General features: G+C 36.4%; 1 protein-coding gene across 1 annotated transcript in view; it reads right to left on the reverse strand.

Moving 5' to 3' along the window:
- The window catches only part of FSTL5 (follistatin like 5), a 473,869-nt gene that overhangs the window by 183,584 nt on the left and 266,522 nt on the right, over nucleotides 1-23,763 (reverse strand). The window contains exons 5-6 of the mRNA XM_058193148.1: nucleotides 13,739-13,935; nucleotides 4,025-4,145 (exon numbers count right to left, since the gene is read on the reverse strand). Coding sequence (XP_058049131.1) covers nucleotides 4,025-4,145; nucleotides 13,739-13,935 — 318 coding nt within the window. The remainder of the gene's footprint in view (nucleotides 1-4,024; nucleotides 4,146-13,738; nucleotides 13,936-23,763) is intronic.

Here is a 23,763-nt window from a genome sequence, read left to right on the forward strand (position 1 = left end):
CGATAGGCATCTTTTAGTGTTGTGTAGCAATGGTCTAGAGTATTCTTGCCTCTGGTGGGACAATTGACATGCTGAAAGTATTTTGGTAGTTCTTTCCTTAAGTTTGCCTTGTTTAGATCTCCCAAAACAATGGCCAGTGAATCAGGGTGTTTGGCTTCAGCCTCCATGATTTGGTCAGCTAGAGTTCGTAATGCCTTGTTTACACAGGCTTGTGGTGGGACATAAACAGCAATTAGAAGAAATGAGGAAAATTCACGAGGCGAATAGTAAGGTTTGCAGTTGATAATTAGAGTCTCTAAATTGTTGTCACAGAATTTGTAAATTATATTAAAATCTTGACACCAGTTTCTATTAATATATAGGCATAAGCCTCCTCCTTTCTTTTTACCAGATGTTTCTGGAATCCTGTCTGATCGTTCAATTTGAAATCCTGGAATGTTCAGGCTGCTATTTTCAATTGATTCATTTAACCAGGTTTCAGAGAAGCATAGGACTGCTGAATTGCGAAAATCAGAATAGTATTTGTTTAAGAGGAGTATTTCATCCATCTTATTTGCAAGTGAGCGTATATTTGTTAGGAAAATTGAAGGCAGAGGAGTTTTAATGCGAGTTCTTAGCCTGATTAAGATCCCAGATCGTTTATCTCTTTTCCTTCGTTTCCGTCGTTTGGTTTTTTTAGTAATCCATGGCTCCGTGGGAATTGCCTCCTCCTGTGTTAGAATCTCCTCCGTGTTTGTAAAGACAGGCGGGGGTGAGATTAAAGAAAGCTGCTCCTTAAAGAAATGTTCCTTAATTTTTAGCAGATGGTCTCTTGAGTAGGAAATCCGTAGTGAGTCACAGAGAACAATTAGAAATAAAGAAACAATTTAGTTTATCAAATGCTTTACTGAAGTCCAAGTAAATTATATCGACAGTATTCCTCTGGTCCACTAATTTTGTCACTTTGTCAAAGAATGCAATAAGATTAGTCTGGCATGATCTGTTGCTGACAAACCCATGTTGGCTTTTGGTTATTACATTGTTTGCTTCTAGGTGTTTTGGTAATTGTTTGCTTGATTATCTTTTCCAGAATCTTCCCTGGTATTGAGGTCAGGCTGACAGGTTTGTAGTTTCCTGGATCTGTTTTTTTTTTCCTTTTTTGAAGATGGGTTTGATTTGTATAGATCTCCCAAAACAATGGCTAGTGAATCAGGGTGTTTGGCTCCAGCCCCCATGATTTGGTCAGCTAGAGTTCGTAATGCCTTGTTTACACAGGCTTGTGGTGGGACATAAACAGCAATTAGAAGAAATGAGGAAAATTCACGAGGCGAATAGTAAGGTTTGCAGTTGATAATTAGAGTCTCTAAATTGTTGTCACAGAATTTGTAAATTATATTAAAATCTTGACACCAGTTTCTATTAATATATAGGCATAAGCCTCCTTTCTTTTACCAGATGTTTCTGGAATCCTGTCTGATCGTTCAATTTGAAATCCTGGAATGTTCAGGCTGCTATTTTCAATTGATTCATTTAACCAGGTTTCAGAGAAGCATAGGACTGCTGAATTGCGAAAATCAGAATAGTATTTGTTTAAGAGGAGTATTTCATCCATCTTATTTGCAAGTGAGCGTATATTTGTTAGGAAAATTGAAGGCAGAGGAGTTTTAATGCGAGTTCTTAGCCTGATTAAGATCCCAGATCGTTTACCTCTTTTCCTTCGTTTCCGTCGTTTGGTTTTTTTAGTAATCCATGGCTCCGTGGGAATTGCCTCCTCCTGTGTTAGAATCTCCTCCGTGTTTGTAAAGACAGGCGGGGGTGAGATTAAAGAAAGCTGCTCCTTAAAGAAATGTTCCTTAATTTTTAGCAGATGGTCTCGTGAGTAGGAAATCCATAGTGAGTCACAGAGAACAATTAGAAATAAAGAAACAATTTAGTTTATCAAATGCTTTACTGAAGTCCAAGTAAATTATATCGACAGTATTCCTCTGGTCCACTAATTTTGTCACTTTGTCAAAGAATGCAGTAAGATTAGTCTGGCATGATCTGTTGCTGACAAACCCATGTTGGCTTTTGGTTATTACATTGTTTGCTTCTAGGTGTTTTGGTAATTGTTTGCTTGATTATCTTTTCCAGAATCTTCCCTGGTATTGAGGTCAGGCTGACAGGTCTGTAGTTTCCTGGATCTGTTTTTTTTTTCCTTTTTTGAAGATGGGTTTGATTTGTATAAGCGATATTATCACATAATTAACTAGGATTGGTTTTATTCAATCCTTCAATTCTGAAGGTTTAGCTAGTCAGAAATGAAGTGTAATGAAGTAATATAAAAAGTATTGCCTTTTGGTATTAGTTTATAGCTTCTTATTTTTTTCTTTATTCCTAAGCACATGCTTCTAGGGAAGATGTAGCATAGAACCATATAAAGGTCCATTTAAAAGTTCATTTTTTCATCCACAAAATGTAAAATCATATTGCTTAGAGATCGTAAAAATGACACTCCCAGAATATTTTCAGTTGTGCTTTTTCTGAATTTTCTATCTTTAGTTGACAGCCAAGTCTCTAACAATTGTTTTGTTAAAAAAGTATTTCAAATATTAATGCAACAATACTAATAATTAATCATGATAGTTACACATTCCAATCAGAGGTGGGTTTCAGCAGGTTCTGACCAGATCTGGAGAACTGGTAGTGGAAATTTTGAGTCGTTCGGAGAACCAGTAGTAAAAATTCTGACTGGCCCTGGCCCCATCTATTTTCTGCCTCCTGAATCCTAGCTGATTGGGAGGAAATGGAGATTTTACAGTAACCTTCCCATGCCACCCCCACCAAGCCACACCCACAGAACCGGTAGTAAAAAATTTTTGAAACCCACCACTGATTCCAATCCTGTTTAAAAAGAAGTTAAAGTTCTAAAAATTTACAAAATATATGTGAATTGAACATTTGAATGTTTTGAATTTAAAAATACCTTTTTATGTTAGCAAACTTCATAGTCTTCCAAAGGCCACTTTTTTTATGTTACTGAATCTTTCTAAAGTGATGATCACCAAAAGTAAACAAAGTCTTTCTAAAATAAAGATTGTTTTATATAATCTATGTAGCTGTTGCACTGAAGCCTAAACTCAATACCTAGCACTGTTAAACAAAGCAAAGCAAACAAAACAAAAAAAACAGGCATCCTCAGCAATGACTGCTTAACTATAAAATAAGCAAATTATTGTGGGTCCTATTCTCAATGCAGTGACTATATTGAATGACACATATACCTGAGAAACGAAGAGGATAGCTGCTGCAGTGTGAATCAATAATTTACCTAAATGATGGGAAGAGCAATGAAATGATAGAATCCAAACTCAAAAAGAGATAAGAGTATTGGCTAGTTGGGAAATATGAACAAAATGGCCTTTTAAAAAAGAGATAGATAGATAGATAGATAGATAGATAGATAGATAGATAGATAGATAGATAGATAGATAGACAGACAGACAGACAGACAGACAGGTGTGTGTGTGTGTGTGTGTGTGTGTGTGTGTGTGTGTGTGTGTGTGTGTGTACACTGTGTTTTGAAGTAGCAATGTTTCGCATACAAAGCAAAGTTACTAACCTCTGTGTCATTTTAAAATATTGATAGTAAATAGAATTTCATTTTTAGAGATAAGGATATTGCTTCAATTGAGGGAACATTTCTTTGGTGAAAACAGTCATTGAATTGCTGTGAATATCGTATAATGAAGTAAGGCATTCCAGTCAAAACAGACAACAGCATTAGAGACTATTTTCAAATTATAGAAGGAAAACACACTTAAAAATTGAATTTGTAATGAGAGGCAATTGACCAAAGTCTGATGTCTTTAATTTTTTCTCAAAAAATAGTTGCTGTCCCATTTGGCAGCAGAACAGCTGGGCTGTGCAGATAAGTACTAAGATTTAAATATAGAAGAGCTTGTATTGCAATAGGATTCAACTTCAATATATGATTCGTAACAGTGTGTGTAACATTTCTAAAACCAGTAACTTTGTATGGAATAAAATCAGGAATCATACTCACGGAATGCTCTATAGAATTCTTCCAGGCCAAGATGCTTGTCACTATTATAATCATCATATTTCAACAGATCAAAAAGAGAGCAGTCAGACATATCCTTGCCAAGTTCATCTTGGTTTATTACCTGACAAGAGAATTTGTAACCATGAAATTACACTGGAGCTCAAGGAGTTGAATTGTATAATTAAGTATTTCTAATATCATTTAACAGACCATATTAAAGATGCTAAAGTCCAGTGAATTAGAACTATGTAAAAGCAGAGATTTCCAGTTCTTTTGTAATTATAAGTACACCATATATGTGTGTGTGTGTGTGTGTGTGTGTGTGTGTGTAAACAGTTTTGTCTGTTTTCATATATAAAAAGAATTGCAATAAATGGACAAGGAAAATGAGCAAGTTAAACTGAAAAGATATATCACAGACATATCCATACACTTTTCTCGGCAACATTCCGAAAGTGGTTTGTCACTTCCGCTCCTCCTCTTCCCCTTTCATCTCCTTGCCCTTTCAATCTAATCTGTAATTCTGGTATTCTTTGGTACTGTCTCCTCTAAAGATTGAGGTGGCTTAACTTAGCTTCCAAACAACAGTGCCACATATAAGATGCTTATATTTGTCAGAAAAAAGGAAGCCAAACCAGAGGTTTCATTTGAATTTGTATTCATTTTGATTTTGATTTTCCTATTTGAATAAGAAAATCAGTACAATTTATGTGAATTGTAAAATCAAATTGGTTTGATTTTGATTTTCACAAGAAAACCTTTATATATGGAGATTATTAGTTTGGAAATGTCCAGTGGGTTGATTAATTTGACTTGCCAGTTCATGTAAAAAAAATCTGATTCACTCTTGAATGGAATCTCAGCATGATTCTATCAAATATTCATATAATCCTAGTATTTATAACTTCAAATATTTAAAATAGTTTGAAAACTTCAAGCAGCACTCATTTGACAATCTGATTTGATTGTGCAATATAATTACAAGGAATGCTATTGGAGAAGATTTTTCTAAAAAAGGTTGTATGTATGTATGTACAAAAAAGATGTTTTCAATTACATGAATGTGTTTATCAGTAATTTTTTAAAGTAATTGCTTCTTTTCCTGAGATTGCAGGGTTGTCCTCTATTAGAAGCAGGTAAGACACCTGTGATTTAAGAAACTGCCAACAAATGATACCTATCCTTAAGAAAAAAATACTATTATAGATTCCGTTTATTCTGTATACAGGGCCAAGATTTTCTCCTTCCTTTGTGTAATCATGTTTTTATTGGTGGTTCTAAATTATTGTTTCTGTCTTTAGTCTTTATAAGTCGCTCAGAGTTGTTGATGAGTAGGCAACTTTGGAAATGTGAATAAATAGATAAAAATGAATGTTTTACCCAGAATGATATTCTTTTTTCAGAAAATATATTTTGAATTACAAACTATTCAAAAACAATGGCAGAAAGAGATTTCTAAATTAGTTGGGCAAGATTAAAATACAATCTGAGAATTAAGTACAGAGTTCTGTCTGGTGCTAAAGAGAATGAAGGTCTAGGCTTACTGGATTTAAAAGCTTGTTATTTAGTTTTGCTAAAAGAAAAGGTGGTGCTGAAAAATAAAAGATTATTGGACATGGAAGGGCATTTTTAATTGGTCAGCATCATAAAATGACAAGTAGCCTCTTAGTAATGTTAAATATAAATAAAAAATATTTATATTTATCCCTTTCTCAAGAACTTTTTTAACATCAAAAACGTTTTTAGAGAAGATCAGCCAGTCCCAAAGACTGTCAATACCTTTCAATCTTTCAGATACAAGCAGCTGGTTATAAGCAGAAAAAGCAATTACCATATTTACATTAGTTCTGTTTATCAAATATAAAGGCATGTCGGCAAAAAATAATGCAATAAAGAATGTCTGTAATTTTAGATTACTAAAGATAGTATTATAGCAATTCAGGTTCATTTATATAAGCATGTAAATCTACCTTCTCAAGAGGCAGATTGTGTTTGTTCAATGATTTGCTATGGAATAAAAAAAGATGCAGAAATAGTTTCTGCAAAACAATATTTCTGTAGTGTTCAAAAGGACTGTTAAGATTTTTCAACTTCGACTCAGAGGGATTGTCTTGTCTGTCTAACATGGCCACATTAAGACAGAGCATGGAACTGCTAACATGGGTAAACCTGTATTCAATGATCACATGAGGCACATACCAACTGGGGACATGATTGTACCACTCCCTCTCTGAAAGATCTAACTCTACCCTCAGTTTCAAACCTTGTAGCAAGTCTTTGAGATAATTCAATTTGCATTCATGTGAATATAAAGATTCCTATAAATTATGATTAGGTGATCCAGAGAAGCTGTTGTTCTTTTCTTCAAGAGATTCACTGCATATTACAATGTGTTGATAAAGATCACTGTGGGGTTTTGGAGAGATTAGAAAATAATATCTGAGACGTGTGGCCGGTGTCGCGATCAGATAGTCACAAACCCCGGGAGCTCTGGGGGGAGCGCCGAAATTCCCATCATTATGGGGATCCACATGGACCATAGCTGTCCTGCAGGGACAGTGAAGAAAGAAGGCACTGGCTGGAGCAAACAGGGAAATTACAAATTCCCTGCAGTACCGGCTCTTTTGCCTTCGACCCTGCGATGAGGAGACGCAGCCATTACAAGCTGCCAAAGTCAGGACGGCCACATAAGACTGTGCTGGAGTGAAGCGGTGAATTGGATGAAATATTGAAGCAGGGTGAGTTAACACCAACTCATGAAAAAACACTTCAAACTTTGATATTTGCCAAAAAAAATTTAAAGCTATGGAATAGTGGCTAAATTGACAATGGACTGTTAACACAACAAAAGAAAAGGAATGGAAGCGGTACCCAAAGACCTGACAGAAATTGGATTTTTAAAAGTTGAAACAAAGAACCCTCAAACAAAAAAACGGAACCCTTAATTAAAGCCAAAAATTTGGACAATTTGGAAATTTTTAAAACTGATTAAGAGTATAAAAAGAAAGAAGGAAAAATCGAGGATTTAAAACTGCAACTTGGTGGTATGTCTCTGATTTTCTTCTTCCTCTATGGACTGGAATCAAGTAAATTTTGATATGGATTTTAAATGGGTTTAATTGGAAAAAATAAATTTTAAATAAAATAAGGCACGGCTCTCAGTAAAGGAAACAAAATGGATACTTTTGCAAATTGTGGATTAGAATTGTGGATTTCAAAGCGACACCTAAAGGTGGAAGAGGAAATTACAAGGATTGTGGTTATTGTTGAAGCTTTTCCACGGTAGTGATAAGACTGGTGAGAACTGGACGGGAGGACTTTTTTAATAACATGCTTGACCTTGATAAGAATAAGAACTACAACTTTAAGAAATGACACAGAGAATAAGTGAAATGAAGAGAAACACGTATATGACTTTTAAGCAAGAAACAAAGAAATAACTATTAACTTTGATAAGAACAAGAACTATAACTTTAAGAAATGATAAAGAGAATAATTGAAATGAAGAGAAACATGTATATGATTTTTAAGCAAGAAATAAAAGAAATAATTACAAGGTCGGATGGAAAACAGAATTCAGAAAAAATAAGAGCTGCTCCAGAACTGACAACTAATGAAGAATTTATGAAGTTAAAATACAAAGTCAAGGGCTATACAGAGATTAATAGAGAGAAACAAAAAAAATGTGGGAGGAGGAAAAAAGGAGAATTTGATAGAAATATAGGATAAGTAAAGAAAATATGGAATTTTAAGGAAAATAAAAGTGGAATTGAGATAGACTAAGATTGAAATGTTAATGAGAAACATAAACATTAGATTTTTTTTACTTTTTTAAGATTTATAAGATTAAGAATAACAATTTTAACATTTTTATGGAAATGTAAAGAGTTGGTTGATGCTGATGATATGGAGATCAGGAGAATTGAAGATTGAGACATTAATAGATGAGAATATACAAATATGTGATTTTTTGAAATAATGGATATGCTAGCTTTTTTACTTTTCTTTTATATAAAATTAAGAATAATAGTTTCAAGAATGTCTATTGAAATGTTATGAGATGATTGATGCTGATGCTATAGAGATTGAAAAGAAAGGAATTAGTAAATGCAAATAAAGGGGTTTAACGTAAATGGAAAAAGATAAAATGGGGGAAGGGATAGATTTGATTAAAGATTAAAATTTGGGATGGAGGGTTAGATGAGAATAATAATGCTGAGTCTTCCAAATTTTCTGGCACTTAGAATACATCAAAATCATCCAGTACATAAAATAATGCAGGCCTTATTATTGAACTGAATTCATGATCAGTAAATTAAAATACCATGATTTTCCCACCAAGTCCTCCAAGAAGCCATCTCAGAGCATTAAACAGTTTACATTTGGCACTATAATGAAAACTGAGTGTACATCTATGCAAGAAATTGTACCTGTTTCTGTGCCAGAAAGGAGGCAGGAATATGTGTCATAGTAAACATTTGTAATATAGAGTGAAGAAGTTATTTGCTATACAGTAATATAACTATTCATAGCTGAAGGTTTGATTCTAAGACATCTAAACACGTCTTGACTATAAACTAATTAATCATATAAAATATCAGAGTGGTTATATTTTAGCTTTGCATCTAACTGGATGAGATGACAGGAATCATATTACTTACCCCATATAACTCAGAATGCTTATTAACCAATTTATTAAGAGTATGCTTTGTAATAAATTAATTTGTGACTAGTCACAAATAAGTTAAAAGGCAACATGACTTTGTAGTAACAAAACAAATGTAAGTCCAGACTTCGATTAACAGAACCTAATAGCCAAAATTTATACAAAATCCACAAACTCATGTTTTATGTGTTATGATGCCTGTCTCCAAATCTGTCATCTAATAAATAAGTAGTTATTAGTTCAGTCCTAAATTAGTTTAGGACTGAAGAGCAGGGACTATTTTTTTATCAGTTCTCTTGATGCCCTGAACACTAGTTTGAACTCTTTACCTTATAATGCAATCCTTTTTAAATGTGTTTTTGCCAGCTCATTTTTTTTGGTACTTTACTCAGAGTTTACATTTTCCACAGGAAGAATTATATAACTTTTCTGCTCATTCCTTGTTAAATATATCACTTATACTGCAGGTAACATAATAGCTTGATTATCTGTAGCTGCAGAGATTTTTTTTTCTAGGCCCATGAGAAGTAAGTCAGATTTGCTTTGACAAAGAGGTTTTTTTCTTCTTCATATAGATGAAAAGGTAACCCAATTCGTTTCAGTGAGATGCTTTGTATTGCCTTGAAAGCTAAACTGGCACTTTCAATAGCCAGAAGAGATTTTCACACATGCATTATACACGAAAGAAGCACCTAATAATCAGTAGTGTCAGTTGGAGTATGTGAAGCACAACCATATTGCTTTTTCACTTCACTCTTGGAAGCGAGATGGCCACACTGCTTCATGAAATAGCTCCAAAGGGATGCTTCACTCAAACCTTTTTCCTAAGTGAAAACCCTTTAAGAAGTCTGCAAAATCCCAATATCCAGTACTTCCTACTACAATTTCAACCTGAGATCTTCAGGATTACTTAATATTGTAACATTTTAAGTCTAATTTGAAATTATTTTTCCAGTGATGGTTCTTTTTCTACTGGTTGCTGATTTCTTCCATAAATATTTGTTTTCATTAAGTATTTTTCATTTATTTAACAATAGACTACTCTGCAGTCAGACTCTGAATGCCTCATAGCAGTTCCATTTAAAAAAATCATATTTATTGGTTAAATACAATCACAAACAGGAAGAAAAACAGAATTTATGAATAAAATACAATGACAAACATAAATAAAACAATAATAAAACAATAAATCAATAGAAAAAAGTTCCCAACCATCCATTAATAGCAACACTCTATCATTTAAATGCTCATGAAATAACTTTATGACTTCAACACTTTCCAAAATAATAAAGGAGAAGACATCATCCAAATAATGGAGGTTTTCATTTCAATTTCAAAGGCAGAGCTATTACTATCTATTCCACAAATCGTATTTTGACTATTGATGAATGGACTAGATATATTCATCTACAGATGCTACAGTCCTAAGTGTATTTAGGTGACAATCCATGAAAAACAATCATGAATTATTCAAAATAAGTATCAGACTAAAAAGTATCAAATAGCTTATGAGTGATTGTAGGAAATATATTGTATTTGTGTATTTGTTTAAAAGGGAAAGGGGAGTTAAGGGAGCAAAGGGAGAGAAGAGATCATGGGTTATGGTTTTTGTAGTACTCTAGCGTATGCTTGTTAGATGTTATACCCTCTATTTTGCTCTGGGAAGTCTCCAGGGGGGGGGAGAGGGGGGGGGAAGGGGGAGGGAGAGGAGGGAGGGGGGAGATAATTGTAAAAAAATTTTATTGTAAAACTTTTTCAATTAAAAAAAAAGAAAAACAATCATGAATTGTACTTGAAACCTTAATAGTAGACAATGCAGCACCTGCAATATTGGTATTATATGATTAAGACAGTTCTTACCCACTAATAAGTGTGATTCTACATTGTTTTTCACCAATTAAAACTATTCATTAGTGGAACACCCATGTAAAGTACAATTGATATCTCTATATAGCCTTTCAATGCGTTATTCTTAAATTAAAATTAAATTAAATTATTCTTAAAAATTTACAAGAATCACTGGGAGTTAGGCAGCATAAAAATGCAATAAATTAAATTATTAAGGAGTTATGAACAGTTCTGTTCATTTGAAGAGATTCTTTGTAAAATGAGATGTGGCATCCAAAAGTGAATGTATTAAATAGTAAATCTTGATAGCTTTCAAGGTTTTTAATGTTATTTATTGGAACATATATTTATTTCGATACATGCAAATAAATTCAAAATTGTGATTTAGGCATGTAATCTATTTCATGAAGATTGCCTTCATAAAATGAAAAATAATCAGTTCGTAAGATGAAGATGAATCAGACTAACTGACCTTGCCATCTGCTGTTTTGGGGTTCACTAAAAGCTATTATCAATAGATATGCATTTCATTTTATCACAAAGGGTTAGGCATGTACATGTTCCACTATGTTCTTTTGTACTCATGATATCAGCAGATCTTTCCTTTGTGCTTAAAAAAAACCTGATTTGATGATTTGCAACTAGATAGGTGAGAGAGTAATTAGGAAAATTAACATGGTTGCACAAAGCAAATTTCATCTAGGATGTTCATTCTGATTTGTGGCATCTCTTAAACTGCAGCAATTAAAATCCCAGATTTCCTATAAGTGAGTAGGAAAATATTCACATGATGGTTATAAGACTAGCAATCAAACCCCATAATTATGTTTGGAACTCAGAAAAATTTCAGTAATTTGTCATAAACCAGGAGTAGGATAGACATAATATATTGGTATTGCTAGTATCCAATCATTTGAAAAAAGATACATCTAGAAACCTTGGCAGTTCCTTCTTGAATAAGGAATAAAAAAAGGCCAGGTATGAATTGTTCGAGCTTGGGAGAAGTTAGATTCTTTTAAAGATTGAAGTGGGTTTGTCTTGGACTTGAGAAACAAGTTAACTTCTCTCTTTTATTCATTGTTTATGTATAGCCAAATTGTTGTTGTTTTTAAATGAAAGCTATTCCATGTATAGGTCTTCAGCAGTTGAAGAGGAAGAAGAAAGGCAAATTAAATAGAGATTTCTCACTATTGCAAAAGCTAACACAGGTATGCCAACCACCCAGTGACCATAGGACCAAAGTTATACATGGTCCTAAATCAGGAATGTAACAATTTATATAGCTTTAATTTTTTAAATGGAATAACCCTAAGAAAATAAAAATGACTGCAACATGCTTTTAAGATATACTATATTTTGTTCCAGAACCAGAGTGGGCCAAACAGCTCTCTTTTTTCCCAATTTTGCGTTGTTTGGAACATGAACAATATAGGATGTTATTCTATGTAATCTACGTCAAGTTTATTTTAAAGTTTATATTTTGAGCAGGGAACTATAAAAGTTTCGTTATTTGAAATTTCCTCTTCCAGGATAAGAGTACTTAAAAAAAGATATTCAGATGAACTAGTTTGCTCTTCTCCCTTTCCAGAAAATAAACAGTAATATATTTAAAACTCTTCACATGATAGATTGGCATAATAGCTCTGTCAGTTCTATGGTTTCATAATAAACTGTTTGCTATGAAGGAGTGGGACAGAATTCTAAAGGACATTTGCTTGACCCTGTTCTATCTAAATTTACCTGCAGCACTCAGCAAATACCTCGCATGCCTGACTTTTAGCATTACTACTGATTTTACTATTTATTCTGTTTGTATAATGCTGCCAATCATGTAAAATAATATATTGGATTTGTAGTTTATACCCTTGGGCAGAGGTGGAATGGCTATTATTTGTTTGAGGAAAGAAAGATGGATTTATTCTCCAGTGCTTTCAATGAATTAATTATCTACAGGACTTCCGACTGCTTATGCAATCAGAAATTTGTATAGATCTGTTGGCTCCAATCAAAGACACAAGAGCCCTGATTAAATTCCCATAAAGACATTTAATTAACAGAAAAATGCACTCTAAGAAAAATATATTTTTCAACAAATAATAATTGGAACTGATTCAATAAAATCTTATAATTAAAACACATTATTCTGAATCAAAACATAATTTCAGATTTTGGCTTGTTTTCATATAATAGTTTAAACTTGATTGACTCAAAATGTAACAAGATTCTCTCCTGGTATGTTAGATTCAATCCCTACAATCTGTAGGAATAAAATGGACAACTGTGGTTAATTTAAAAATGATAGTGGAAACTTTTGGTAAAATAAGTAGTATTCGTAAATATTATCAAATAAATAGCATCATTTCTCATATTCTATGCATATATTTATCAGTTATAGGAATAATATGCACTATATTCTTTCATAGGGCATTTGGGATAATATCTGAATTAGTCATATATGCTAGCTAATTTATATAATCCTTTCTCAGAAAAAAGATTAACAAAATCAAGGATATGTGTAAATGCATATGCACTCACACACTACACGTACATTGATAATACTGGACTGAATAGTTCAGTAAATCATAGTTGATTTACTAATACACTGAAGCACTTTTCACCCAAAATAAAATGAAAGGAAGAAAGAAAGAAAGAAAGAAAGAAAGAAAACTCCAGAAAAGTCTGAACTGCCATAGCAAAATGAACAAAGATAATTGTGACAAATGAACATTAACTATGTTTTTAGTTGTGTGTGCCTGAACATTTTTCCACCAGATGCAGGAAACATATCTGTCCTATCTATATTTTAAGTTTGCTTTAAGTTTGAAATGCTACAGTGAAAAAGCTATAAAATGCAAGCATTTCAATAGCTTTGTGATATTTCTATGAAATTATCAGTGAGAAAAGTGACTACAGAGCACTTAATGAATATGAATTTTGCCATGTTACTTATTTTGTTATGTTCTCAGTTAAATCTTAGAAGACCAAAATCAGAGATCAACAGCTTCATATTTCAATTTTTCAATGTTTTAGTTTATTCTTAATATGAAAAGTAATATTTTGTTTTGTTAAGTTTCCACAGAAATAGTGCTAAAAAAATGAAGATTGTAACAGATGCTACTAATCTCACTTGGCAAAGTTAATTTGTTTTACTGTTTTGCATCTAAAATTTATAGCAATGAATATATAATCGAAATATTTACCTGTGTTAGTTCATTGCTATCTACAAGTCCATTGTTGTCTGAATCATAATATTTAAACAGCTGATCCACCAATAATTTCTTCAAAACCATCTTATCTTCAGTAATGCTTTCTTTTGTTTGTAGAATATATTTTCTGTTCTGTAGATCCAGCAGGAAATTTTTCATCTTGTTGTAATCAATGGAATTGCAGTTGTCCCCTGTCAAAACAATATCATGTTTAAAGATAGTCATACCACTTTTTAAAAAGAACAGTTTTGTTACAGTTTCTTTTAGCACAAATATTACAGTTAGATCCTGATTCTTAAACATGCTTACATATTTTCAGCTCAATATTATGAGACAGAAATAAAAACAAAGACAGAGTCACTTGACAGTGTAATAGGCAGCATATACATTTAAAAAATAAAATAAAATAGATAATATGACTGCTCTAATCAGTTTAAAATCTGAACTGCATTTACAAATTTGGATGGCCCAGGATCCAAGATGTCTAGTCAGCAGCTCAACATATTCCAGGGATACTGTAGGCCAGAACCATTTAAAAATTGCGCTACAATTTAAGTGAGACCCAGAAACATAAATAACAATAGGTCAAACTGCATCTTCATTTAAAAAAGAATTCGAAATTAAATTACATTATGTGGCCCGATATCGGAAATTTAATGGTGCCAGGTTTTTGTTGTTTTTAATGTGTTTAGTTTTAAAGTTTTACTATGGTATTTATGCTATTTTAACTGTTGATTGGGAGCCACCCAGTTAGCTATAAGTTGGGTGGCTATACAAATGTTTTAAATAAAAAATAAAATGCATAAAATAATTTCATCTTTTTGATGAAGAATATACCTTTTCAGGTTGAGTTGGAACAATAATGCTCACTAATCATGTGAAAGGGATTTTAAAAATTGTTAGTATTGACATTAAACTGTTCACTTAAATTATTTCAAAGGGAAAAAATATAAATATCTCATTTAAAACCAATCAATAATGTCCATTTTGTTAAAAAAAACAGAAATTACACTTGTACAGACAAATGGATAATAAATTAATTGTGCTTGATAATCACTAATTTTGGTCCACAGTGATTATCAAATAATTTTGTAAACTTGTAATGTTGATAAAAGGATATTTGGTCACCAAATATAGCTATTTCACTTAGAATATTTGTTTTAATTGTACATCACTCAGAGTCATTCTGTGAGTGAGAAGGGTGGTTTCCAAATTTGATATATAAATAAATGTGCAAAAAAAGTAGCATCATTGGGAAATTATTCCTGTTAAATGTTTAAATTCAGGTTTAGAGCTATAATTCTTATAGACTCAAAGACCATAGATGAGATCATTGGGCAAAAGTTTAATTTACCCAAGCAGATATTAAGGAAGCTTATGTTTATGAAGATAATTAATGGGTTCTTTATGATGGTCATTTTTTACAGTGCACTATACATTTACAATTACAGCAGAATCTCACAGAATCCTTATTTTCTTACTATGAAAAGTAAAGTGGACCAGATCAATAGCGTAAAATGGACCAGACGTTATCCATACTGCTTTATAGCACTCTGAGTGATTTTAATGACAGCATCTTGCCCTCAACAATCTGGGTCCTCATTTTATCAATCTCAAAAGGATAGAAGGCTGAATCAACCTTGAGCCGGTCAGGATCAGACTCCTGGCAGTGGGCAGAGTTAGCCTGGAATACTGCATTTTTTTGTTTTGTTTACATTTATACCCCGCCCTTCTCCGAAGACTCAGGGCGGCTTACAGTGTATAAGGCAATAGTCTCATTCTATTTGTATATTTTTTACAAAGTCAACTTATTGCCCCCCCCAACAATCTGGGTCCTCATTTTACCTACCTTATAAAGGATGGAAGGCTGAGTCAACCTTGGGCCGGGCTCGAACCTGCAGTAATTGCAGGCTTTGTGTTCTTAATAACAGGCCTTACCAGCCTGAGCTAAACCGGCCCCTAACTATTCTAACTATTCTAATTCTAACTATTACACCACCATGGCTCTTGCCACCGAGGGCAGAGCACTTCAGCTTTACTGAGAAAACACTATCAGAATTTAAGATGCATGACCTAATACCAAGTACTTCACCAAGCTGTCCATGATGCAATACAGTAGTGGCCAAAATTGTGGAAACTTTTTGGGAAAAGTGTATTTTCATCTAATAACACTGCTTTTTTGGGGGGGGGAGGAATTTCAAGATAATCATATTCCATTGATGGAATGGCCTGGGAATAGCCCAGATCTTAACTCAATTTAAAAACTATGGAGCCAATTAAAGAAACTTGTTAGTCAGAACGACCTAGCAATAAAACCAGTTAATAGAAGCAATCATTCAATCTTGGTTTCACATTATAACAGCTGCAGAACTAAAAGACTTGGTTCACTCCATGGGAAGACATTGTAAGGCCGTAATTCATACTAAAAGTTACTTATTTAAGTATTAACTGACATGGTGATAATTTTTGTATACCTCATTTTTTCTATGTTTCACTTTTCTTCTTTATACTGTAACTGCTATTCTAATAACAAATCCTTCATAAAAGTTATTGCATTACATTCTTGATTAAATTATCTTTCCATTGATATATAATTTTACGGTACTATTCCCCAAAAATGTGGTGCTATTAGCTAGTTTTATAAAATACACTTTTCTCAAAAGGTTTCCAAAATTTTATCAGTGTGTACTATTGTACACTCCTAGAGCTTCATTTATGAGGAAAAAAGAAAGACCACCTCCCAAACTTTATTGGACCATTTCTTCAAGAACAAGAAAAATTACTATAATGCTCCCATCCATGTAAGGTAAGAATTGTTTTTTATGCTTGATTTGTGAACAAAAGAGACTTATGAACAGCCTCTATTAATTAGAGGATTTACTGTGATTTCTATGAACACAAGACAAGAGACTTTGAACTTGGGGTTAGTCTACTTGTTCTACATTTTCTATCTAGAAGATAGAAACTTAGAAAAGAGGTGTTGATAGCAAGAACTACCATACTACTATTCCAAGGGACAAAAGTTAGGCTGTGAAGACTTAGAAGGGCTTTTGTGAGTTGAATTTTGACACCTCATCCACTATAAACTTAATCATGGATTTACAGAAGGGTTTTTTTTGTAATTATTATTGTTACATAATTGTGCTACATACTTTAAAAATAGGAGAAAGACCAAAAAGGTTTGTTGGGATATTTTCCATTCAAGCAAGTCTTACAAATGATCTCTAGCAACTAATAATTAAAAAAAAATAGCAGTGCAATACTGAAGTATGCTCGTTATTGTATCTGTATCCTCTATAGATTCCAAAGATAGCAGTCTATAGCTAGGAAAGATCTGGGATTTTTCGGCTCAAACCCTTCACCTTGCCTGTTTCTCCTTAGGTTTCGCCTCTGTGTTATTAGCCACAAACTTTTCTCCTCAGATGGTCCTCCCCCAGGCTTTTGCCCCAGCACATTGGCCACGGCCTCTCTGTCCCAATCCCTTCACTGCAACCCATTCATCAAAGCACTGTTTGCGTTAGGCTTTTGGTCACTTAAGACAATTCACAGCCAGCCAATCAGTGCAGGGACTCAGGGACTTTGGGAGTGAAAGAGCGGGGGCTGCAGTTTAGAGGGAGGCTCAGGAGGGCCAACAATACCCCCACTGAGACAAGGGCTGGTTTGCATCTCTTTGCCAGAAAGGACAGAGGGGAGGGCTGTAGAGTACGAGGGATCCATCAGGTGGGGTTCCCAGGGCCTCTCTCTGTGGAAGAGAGGGCTGAGGGAGGGCAAAGGTATTTCATCCCCAACCAGGGCTGCCCTGGTTAGTAGCGCTTGGGGATCTGATCCCGCTCTGCCACGAGCTGCTTGCTTGTGAGTTCAGAGCCTCCCAAGGCTGCCAAGAGCAGCGTGGGGGTGGGGGTGGGGGAGTTGGGCTGTAGAGGGTGTGGGATCCAGCCACAAAAGAAAAGGGGAGGGGGCTTTCCCTCTCTCTTCGCTTTGTGGCGAAGGTTGTTGAGAGTGTGGTGGCACATCAGTTACCCCAGTACCTGGATGAATCTGTCTATCTAGACCCGTTCCAGTCCGGCTTCCGACCCGGGTACAGCACAGAGACAGCTTTGGTCGCGTTGGTGGATGACCTCTGGAGGGCTCGGGACAGGGGTTATTCCTCTGCCCTGGTCCTCCTAGATCTCTCAGCGGCTTTCGATACCATCGACCATGGTATCCTGCTGCAACGGTTGGGGAGTTTAGGAGTGGGAGGCACCGTGTTTCGGTGGTTCTTGTCCTATCTCTCCGACCAATCACAGACGGTGTTGGCAGGGGGGCAGAGATCAACCACAAGGCGCCTCCTTTGTGGGGTGCCACAGGGGTCGGTTCTCTCACCTCTCCTGTTCAACATCTACATGAAGCCGCTGGGTGAGGTCATCAGTGGTTTTGGGGTTTTGGGGTGAGTTATCAACTGTACGCGGATGACACCCAGCTGTATATTTCCACCCCTGACCACCCCAATGAAGCTGTCGAACTGTTGTCTCGGTGTTTGGAGGGCGTGCAGGTCTGGATGGGGAGAAACCGGCTCAAGCTCAACCCCTCCAAGACTGAGTGGCTGTGGATGCCGGCATCCCGGTACAGTCAGCTGCAACCGCTGCTGACTGTTGGGGGCAAATCATTGGCCCCAATGGAGAGGGTGCGCAATCTGGGTGTTCTCCTGGACGGACGGTTGTCTTTCGAAGATCATTTGGCGACCGTCTCCAGGAGAGCTTTTTACCAGGTTCGCCTGGTTCACCAGTTGCACCCCTTTCTAGACCGGGATGCCTTATGCACGGTCACTCATGCCCTCGTCACTTCTCGCCTGGACTACTGCAATGTTCTCTACATGAGGCTCGTGGAATTTTTTAACCCCAGAAACTATAGCCAGGGCTTCCCGGTCCAGTTGGCTATAGTTCCTTTCCATTGCGGACATCGTGCGGAAAAAATATGTGATAGGGGCTTCTGAACCGTTCGGTAACCTGTGGCTGAGGACAGCCCCTACCCCGTAGGGTGATGCATCACAAACTAGTACTAGTGGCAACATCCCATTGTACTGAATTAGAAGACTATCGCTGGACAAGAGATTATTAACGCCTTCAAATGCCTTAACCTCAACCCTGCCCCAAGTCCAAACAGCTTTTTTCGCTAGCAGTTTATGTAGCAGTTCAGCTACCATTGCCTTATTTTTTAAAAATACCGCATAGAAGTTTACAAGCCCCAAAAATGCTTGTAATTCTGTTTTGTTTTTTGGGGTTGGAGCCTTTCTAATGGCTCACACTTTGCTCTCAGTTGGGTGGATGCCTTCCTTATCTATCCGGTAACCCAAGAATTCTACAGATTCAACTCCTATCTGGCATTTGTTGAGTTTAACCTTAAGCCCCGCAGACCTGAAAATGCCCAAAACCTTCCGCAATTTGACCCCTAATTCTTCCAAGTTTTCTGCTGATACCAGTACATCATCGAAATATGGAACTACTCCCGGTAGACCCTGTAGGAGTCGTTCCATTAGGTTTTGGAATAACCCGGGGGCTACACTAACTCCGAACTGAAGTCGAGTGCATTTAAAAGCGCCCCAATGTGTGACAATCGTCTGCGCTTCGGCCGTTCCGTTGTCAACCGGTAATTGTTGGTAGGCTTGAGCCAGATCGAGTTTGGCAAAGACCTGTCCCTGCCCTAACGAGTGCAACAAATGTTGCACTACGGAAACGGGGTAAGCACTCTTTTGCAATGCTTTGTTAAGCGTTGCCTTATAGTCAGCGCAAATCCGGACTGATCCATCCGGTTTGACTGGGGTCACTATTGGTGTCTCCCATTTTGCATGGTCGACGGGGACTAGTATTCCCTGGCTTACTAATTTATCTAGTTCCCTGTCAATCTTGGGTTTGAGGGCGAACGGGACCCTCCTAGCTTTTAATCTAATGGGAGCCACCTGGGGGTCCAAATTGAATGAAATGGGGGTCCCCACGTACTTGCCCAGGCTGTCTTGAAAAACATCCTCGAATTCCTTAAATTTATTTTATTTATTTATTTATTTATTTATTTATTTACATTTATACCCCGCCCTTCTCCGAAGACTCAGGGCGGCTTACACTATGTTAAGCAATAGTCTTCATCCTATTTGTATATTATATACAAAGTCAACTTATTGCCCCCAACAATCTGGGTCCTCATTTTACCTACCTTATAAAGGATGGAAGGCTGAGTCAACCTTGGGCCTGGTGGGACTTGAACCTGCAATAATTGCAGGCAGCTGTTGTTAATAACAGACTGTTTAGCAGTCTGCGCCACTCAAGGACCCAATTCTTCAACAATTCTTTCTTCAGGTTGACTCCATTGCTGTGGATCCCAGTTATGCCCATTCCTAGGGCTCGAAACCAGTCCAGTCCCAGTAAACTGGGCAGGTTTCCAACAACGATAGTGATCGACAGGGTTTTCTTGAATTGTCCATATCTTACTCTGACCGTTGTGGCTCCTTTAACGGGGATCCGGTTTCCCTGGTAGTCTTGCACTCTCAGCTTTTGGGGTTGCAGCTGTCGTTTTGCGACTTCTGGCAGGTCCCGTGCGACCGTGTCCCAGAACATAATCGTGATTGATGAGCCGGTATCCACCTCCATTTTACACTGTACTCCTTCGATGTAGGTCTTAGTGAATATTTTCTTTTCTATTCGTGTCGATAAGTGGCCCACTCGCACAGTGGTGTGATTCGACTTCACGCCTTTTTTGAACTGGCCAATCCCTGGCCGCTTCACTGAACCAGCGCCCTGTTGATTGGCTGGTTTGAATCTTTGGTGGGAAGGTTGGGAGGCTCGACAGGCCTGAGCTATGTGTCCTTTCTTTTCACACCGCCGACAAATCGCGTCTTTGAACCTGCAATTCTGTCGTTGGTGTTGGCCTCCGCAACTCACGCACTCGTCCCGGTCGCCTCTCTCCGGCCTCCTGGTGTGGAAAACCTCTTCCTCTTCCTCACCGTCCGATTCAGTCTGGATTTCTTCGCTGTGGACTGGCGTTGTTTTCACCGCGGCATTCGGCGTGTTCGACTTTTGTAAGGTTTCCGCCGCTTTGGTGGACATCGCGTGTGCCCTGGCCTCATCCAGGGCTATCGCCAGGATTAGGTTGCTTTTCGACAGCAGCCGCCTCTGTAGTCGGATGTCCCTGACCCCACAAATGAGTTGTTCTAATAAAGAGTCCTCCAAGTCTCTATACTCACAGTGGTTTGCGGCTTTCCTTAATGCGGCCATGTACACGCTTATCGATTCGCCCTCTCGCTGAACTCTTTGCCTTAACTCGAACCGTTGTACAAACTTCGATGGCACCGGTGCGTAGTGTGCTCGTAGCGTCGTCTGTAGCGTCTGCCATGGCACCGACTGTACCGGCGTTGGTTCCGACAGCAATTCGGCGGTATGGAAGACTTCTGGCCCACAGTGGCTCAGGAAGTAGGCTCGCTTCCGATTATCCGATACTCCTTGCAGTTCGTTAGCTTCGAGGAAACACTCGAAATGAGCCATGTACGACCCCCATTTCTCCTTGGCTGGGTCGAATGGCACTGGCGGCGTATAGCTAGACATCGCTATGTATCCGCTCTTGATACTGGCTGGGTTTGAAATTATGTTGCTCCTTCAGCTCTTTTCCTAGTCTCACTGCCTTCAATATCCCACCTTCGTCGCCAATGTTAAGTTCAGGCAATGAAGAGGCAGGAGACGATACAAGTGACAACAGCTCTTTGGTTTATTGTGATCCCAGCAAAAGCCAACAGGCAAAAACCCCTCTTTAAATAGTATTTTGGCTGAGGCATCAGCCAATCAGCAACGTGCATTTTCCCGCCCAAATTTCCCTCCTAAAATTCAAATACATTACACAGCCCATTCACAAGAAATTACAATATTATACCTACAAATTAACAAGGGCATTCCTGATTCCAGAATGCCTGCAATTGTCACACCAGATCTAATTGTACAATTCAGCTTCTACCTGTTGTTCAGGTAAGAGCTGTGAGACCAAAATAAACTCCAAACTGAGCCTGATCCATTCATGGGAGCACAACACACTCAAAATTAAAAATAGAGCAGCATCAGATTCTGTTAATATTTGAATCCTTAGCCACTTCAGCTTCCCAGACTGGTTGACCCTAGCTCTTATTGTCATCCCTTTTGAGCTGGCCCCAAAATATACTGTGGTTGAACATAGTGAAAGCTGCTGATAGACCAAGCAGGACTAGGCAGATTGCATTCCTTTTTCTTATCTAATAGGACAACCAATTGTTTCCAACCTATTTATATTCTGCCTATTTCAGAGGAACATGTTCTTATTCAGATGTCTTCCAAATCTGGCTGAACCCAACTCAGCCTAAGATTCAGACATTTTGATTACTTCTGCAAAATACTATTGTTCTTCATTCTTACTAATTTGTTATGCACAATACTGAATGTCATACTGATTTACAATCCAAAAAAGTAGTGGATCATTAGGCTATGGGGCATCAAAAAATAGAGGCTTCCTAGTCAAATACTTGTAAGATAACTAAGTTTGAACTCACTGGAGAATACATTGCAATTGATATGCTTATGGAATTCTCACTAGAAGAAATATTCCTAGCCCAAGGCTATCCTTTAACTGTTTTATGAAGACTTTCTCTGGAGAGAAGGATTCTTAAACCTCTTCAGATAACTGTTATTATTTAATCCATTTTCTCTGGATCTAACTATTTCTATTCCTGTTTCTAAAGGCTATATTTTTATATTAGATTTTCCAACATTTAAGCATACTTTTTGCATGGAGCTTTTTGTATCACTCAGTCAGATATCATTAGTAAATTCCAGCATCACATTCCTATTCACATCACCCTGCTTCTGAATAATACTTGTAGTCAAGTTAGTAAATATACTTACATCCATCTATCTATCTATCTATCTATCTATCTATCTATCTATCTATCTATCTATCTATCTATCTATCTATCTAGATAGATGGATGGATATATATATATATATATATATATATATATATATATATATATATATATATATATATATATATATATGTAGGTCTTTGGTTATTCAGGTTTTCTCCTGTGTAAAATTGGAAGTGTCTTGGCGACGTTTCGTGAAGTCTCATTCGTCATCTTCAGGCTTCAGCCGTGCTTCCAGAAGCACGAAGCTGAAGCCTGAAGATGATGAATGAGACGTCAAACATCGCCAAGACACTTCCAATTTTACGGAGAAAACCCGAATAACCAAAGACCTACATATCTATACCGTGAAAACCTACGAATATATATATATATATATATATATATATATATATATATATATATATATATATATATATATGTGTGTGTGTATGTATATGTATGTATGTATGTCTTGGCATATTCGGGTCTTTTCCTGTGTAAGGTTGACAGTTACACTTACACTTACATGGGAAAAGACCCGAATATGCCAAGACCTACATATCTATACCCGTGAAAACCTACGAATATATATATATATATATTTAAACAACTTGCTAGGAAGCCTGTCAGTATGCACATTATATACAATAATAGTGATCATTTGAGGGATAGATATATAAATAGATAAAATAGATAATCTACAGTTTTATACAATAAATTTTAATTTTCCATTTGCAAAGAATCATAACAATGCATGAAAGTGAAAAGAGAGCCACAGAACATCAAAGTCAACCTTCTCCTCCATAAAGGAATTCATCAAAACACTCCTAAGAATAGATATGTGATCCAGATTAAAAATATATGGTGGTCATATTGTTTTTAGTATATTCTGAACAGTTTATAATGTTTATAACTGTTTATAATGAAATTATAAGGCTTATTTTGGGGGTAGAACTTATATTGGGCATATGTTTCAAAATCAAGCTAGCACTTACTTTCTGAAAATACTTTGTATTTTCAGGGAAATATGGTGTACACACACACACACACACACACACACACACACACACACACACATACAGGGGTATGCTGTTGAGGGTTCACAGGGGTTTGGGAGAACCTCTAG

Source organism: Ahaetulla prasina, chromosome 8 (genome assembly GCF_028640845.1).
Source record: "Ahaetulla prasina isolate Xishuangbanna chromosome 8, ASM2864084v1, whole genome shotgun sequence".
NCBI classification, from domain to species: Eukaryota; Metazoa; Chordata; class Lepidosauria; order Squamata; family Colubridae; genus Ahaetulla; species Ahaetulla prasina.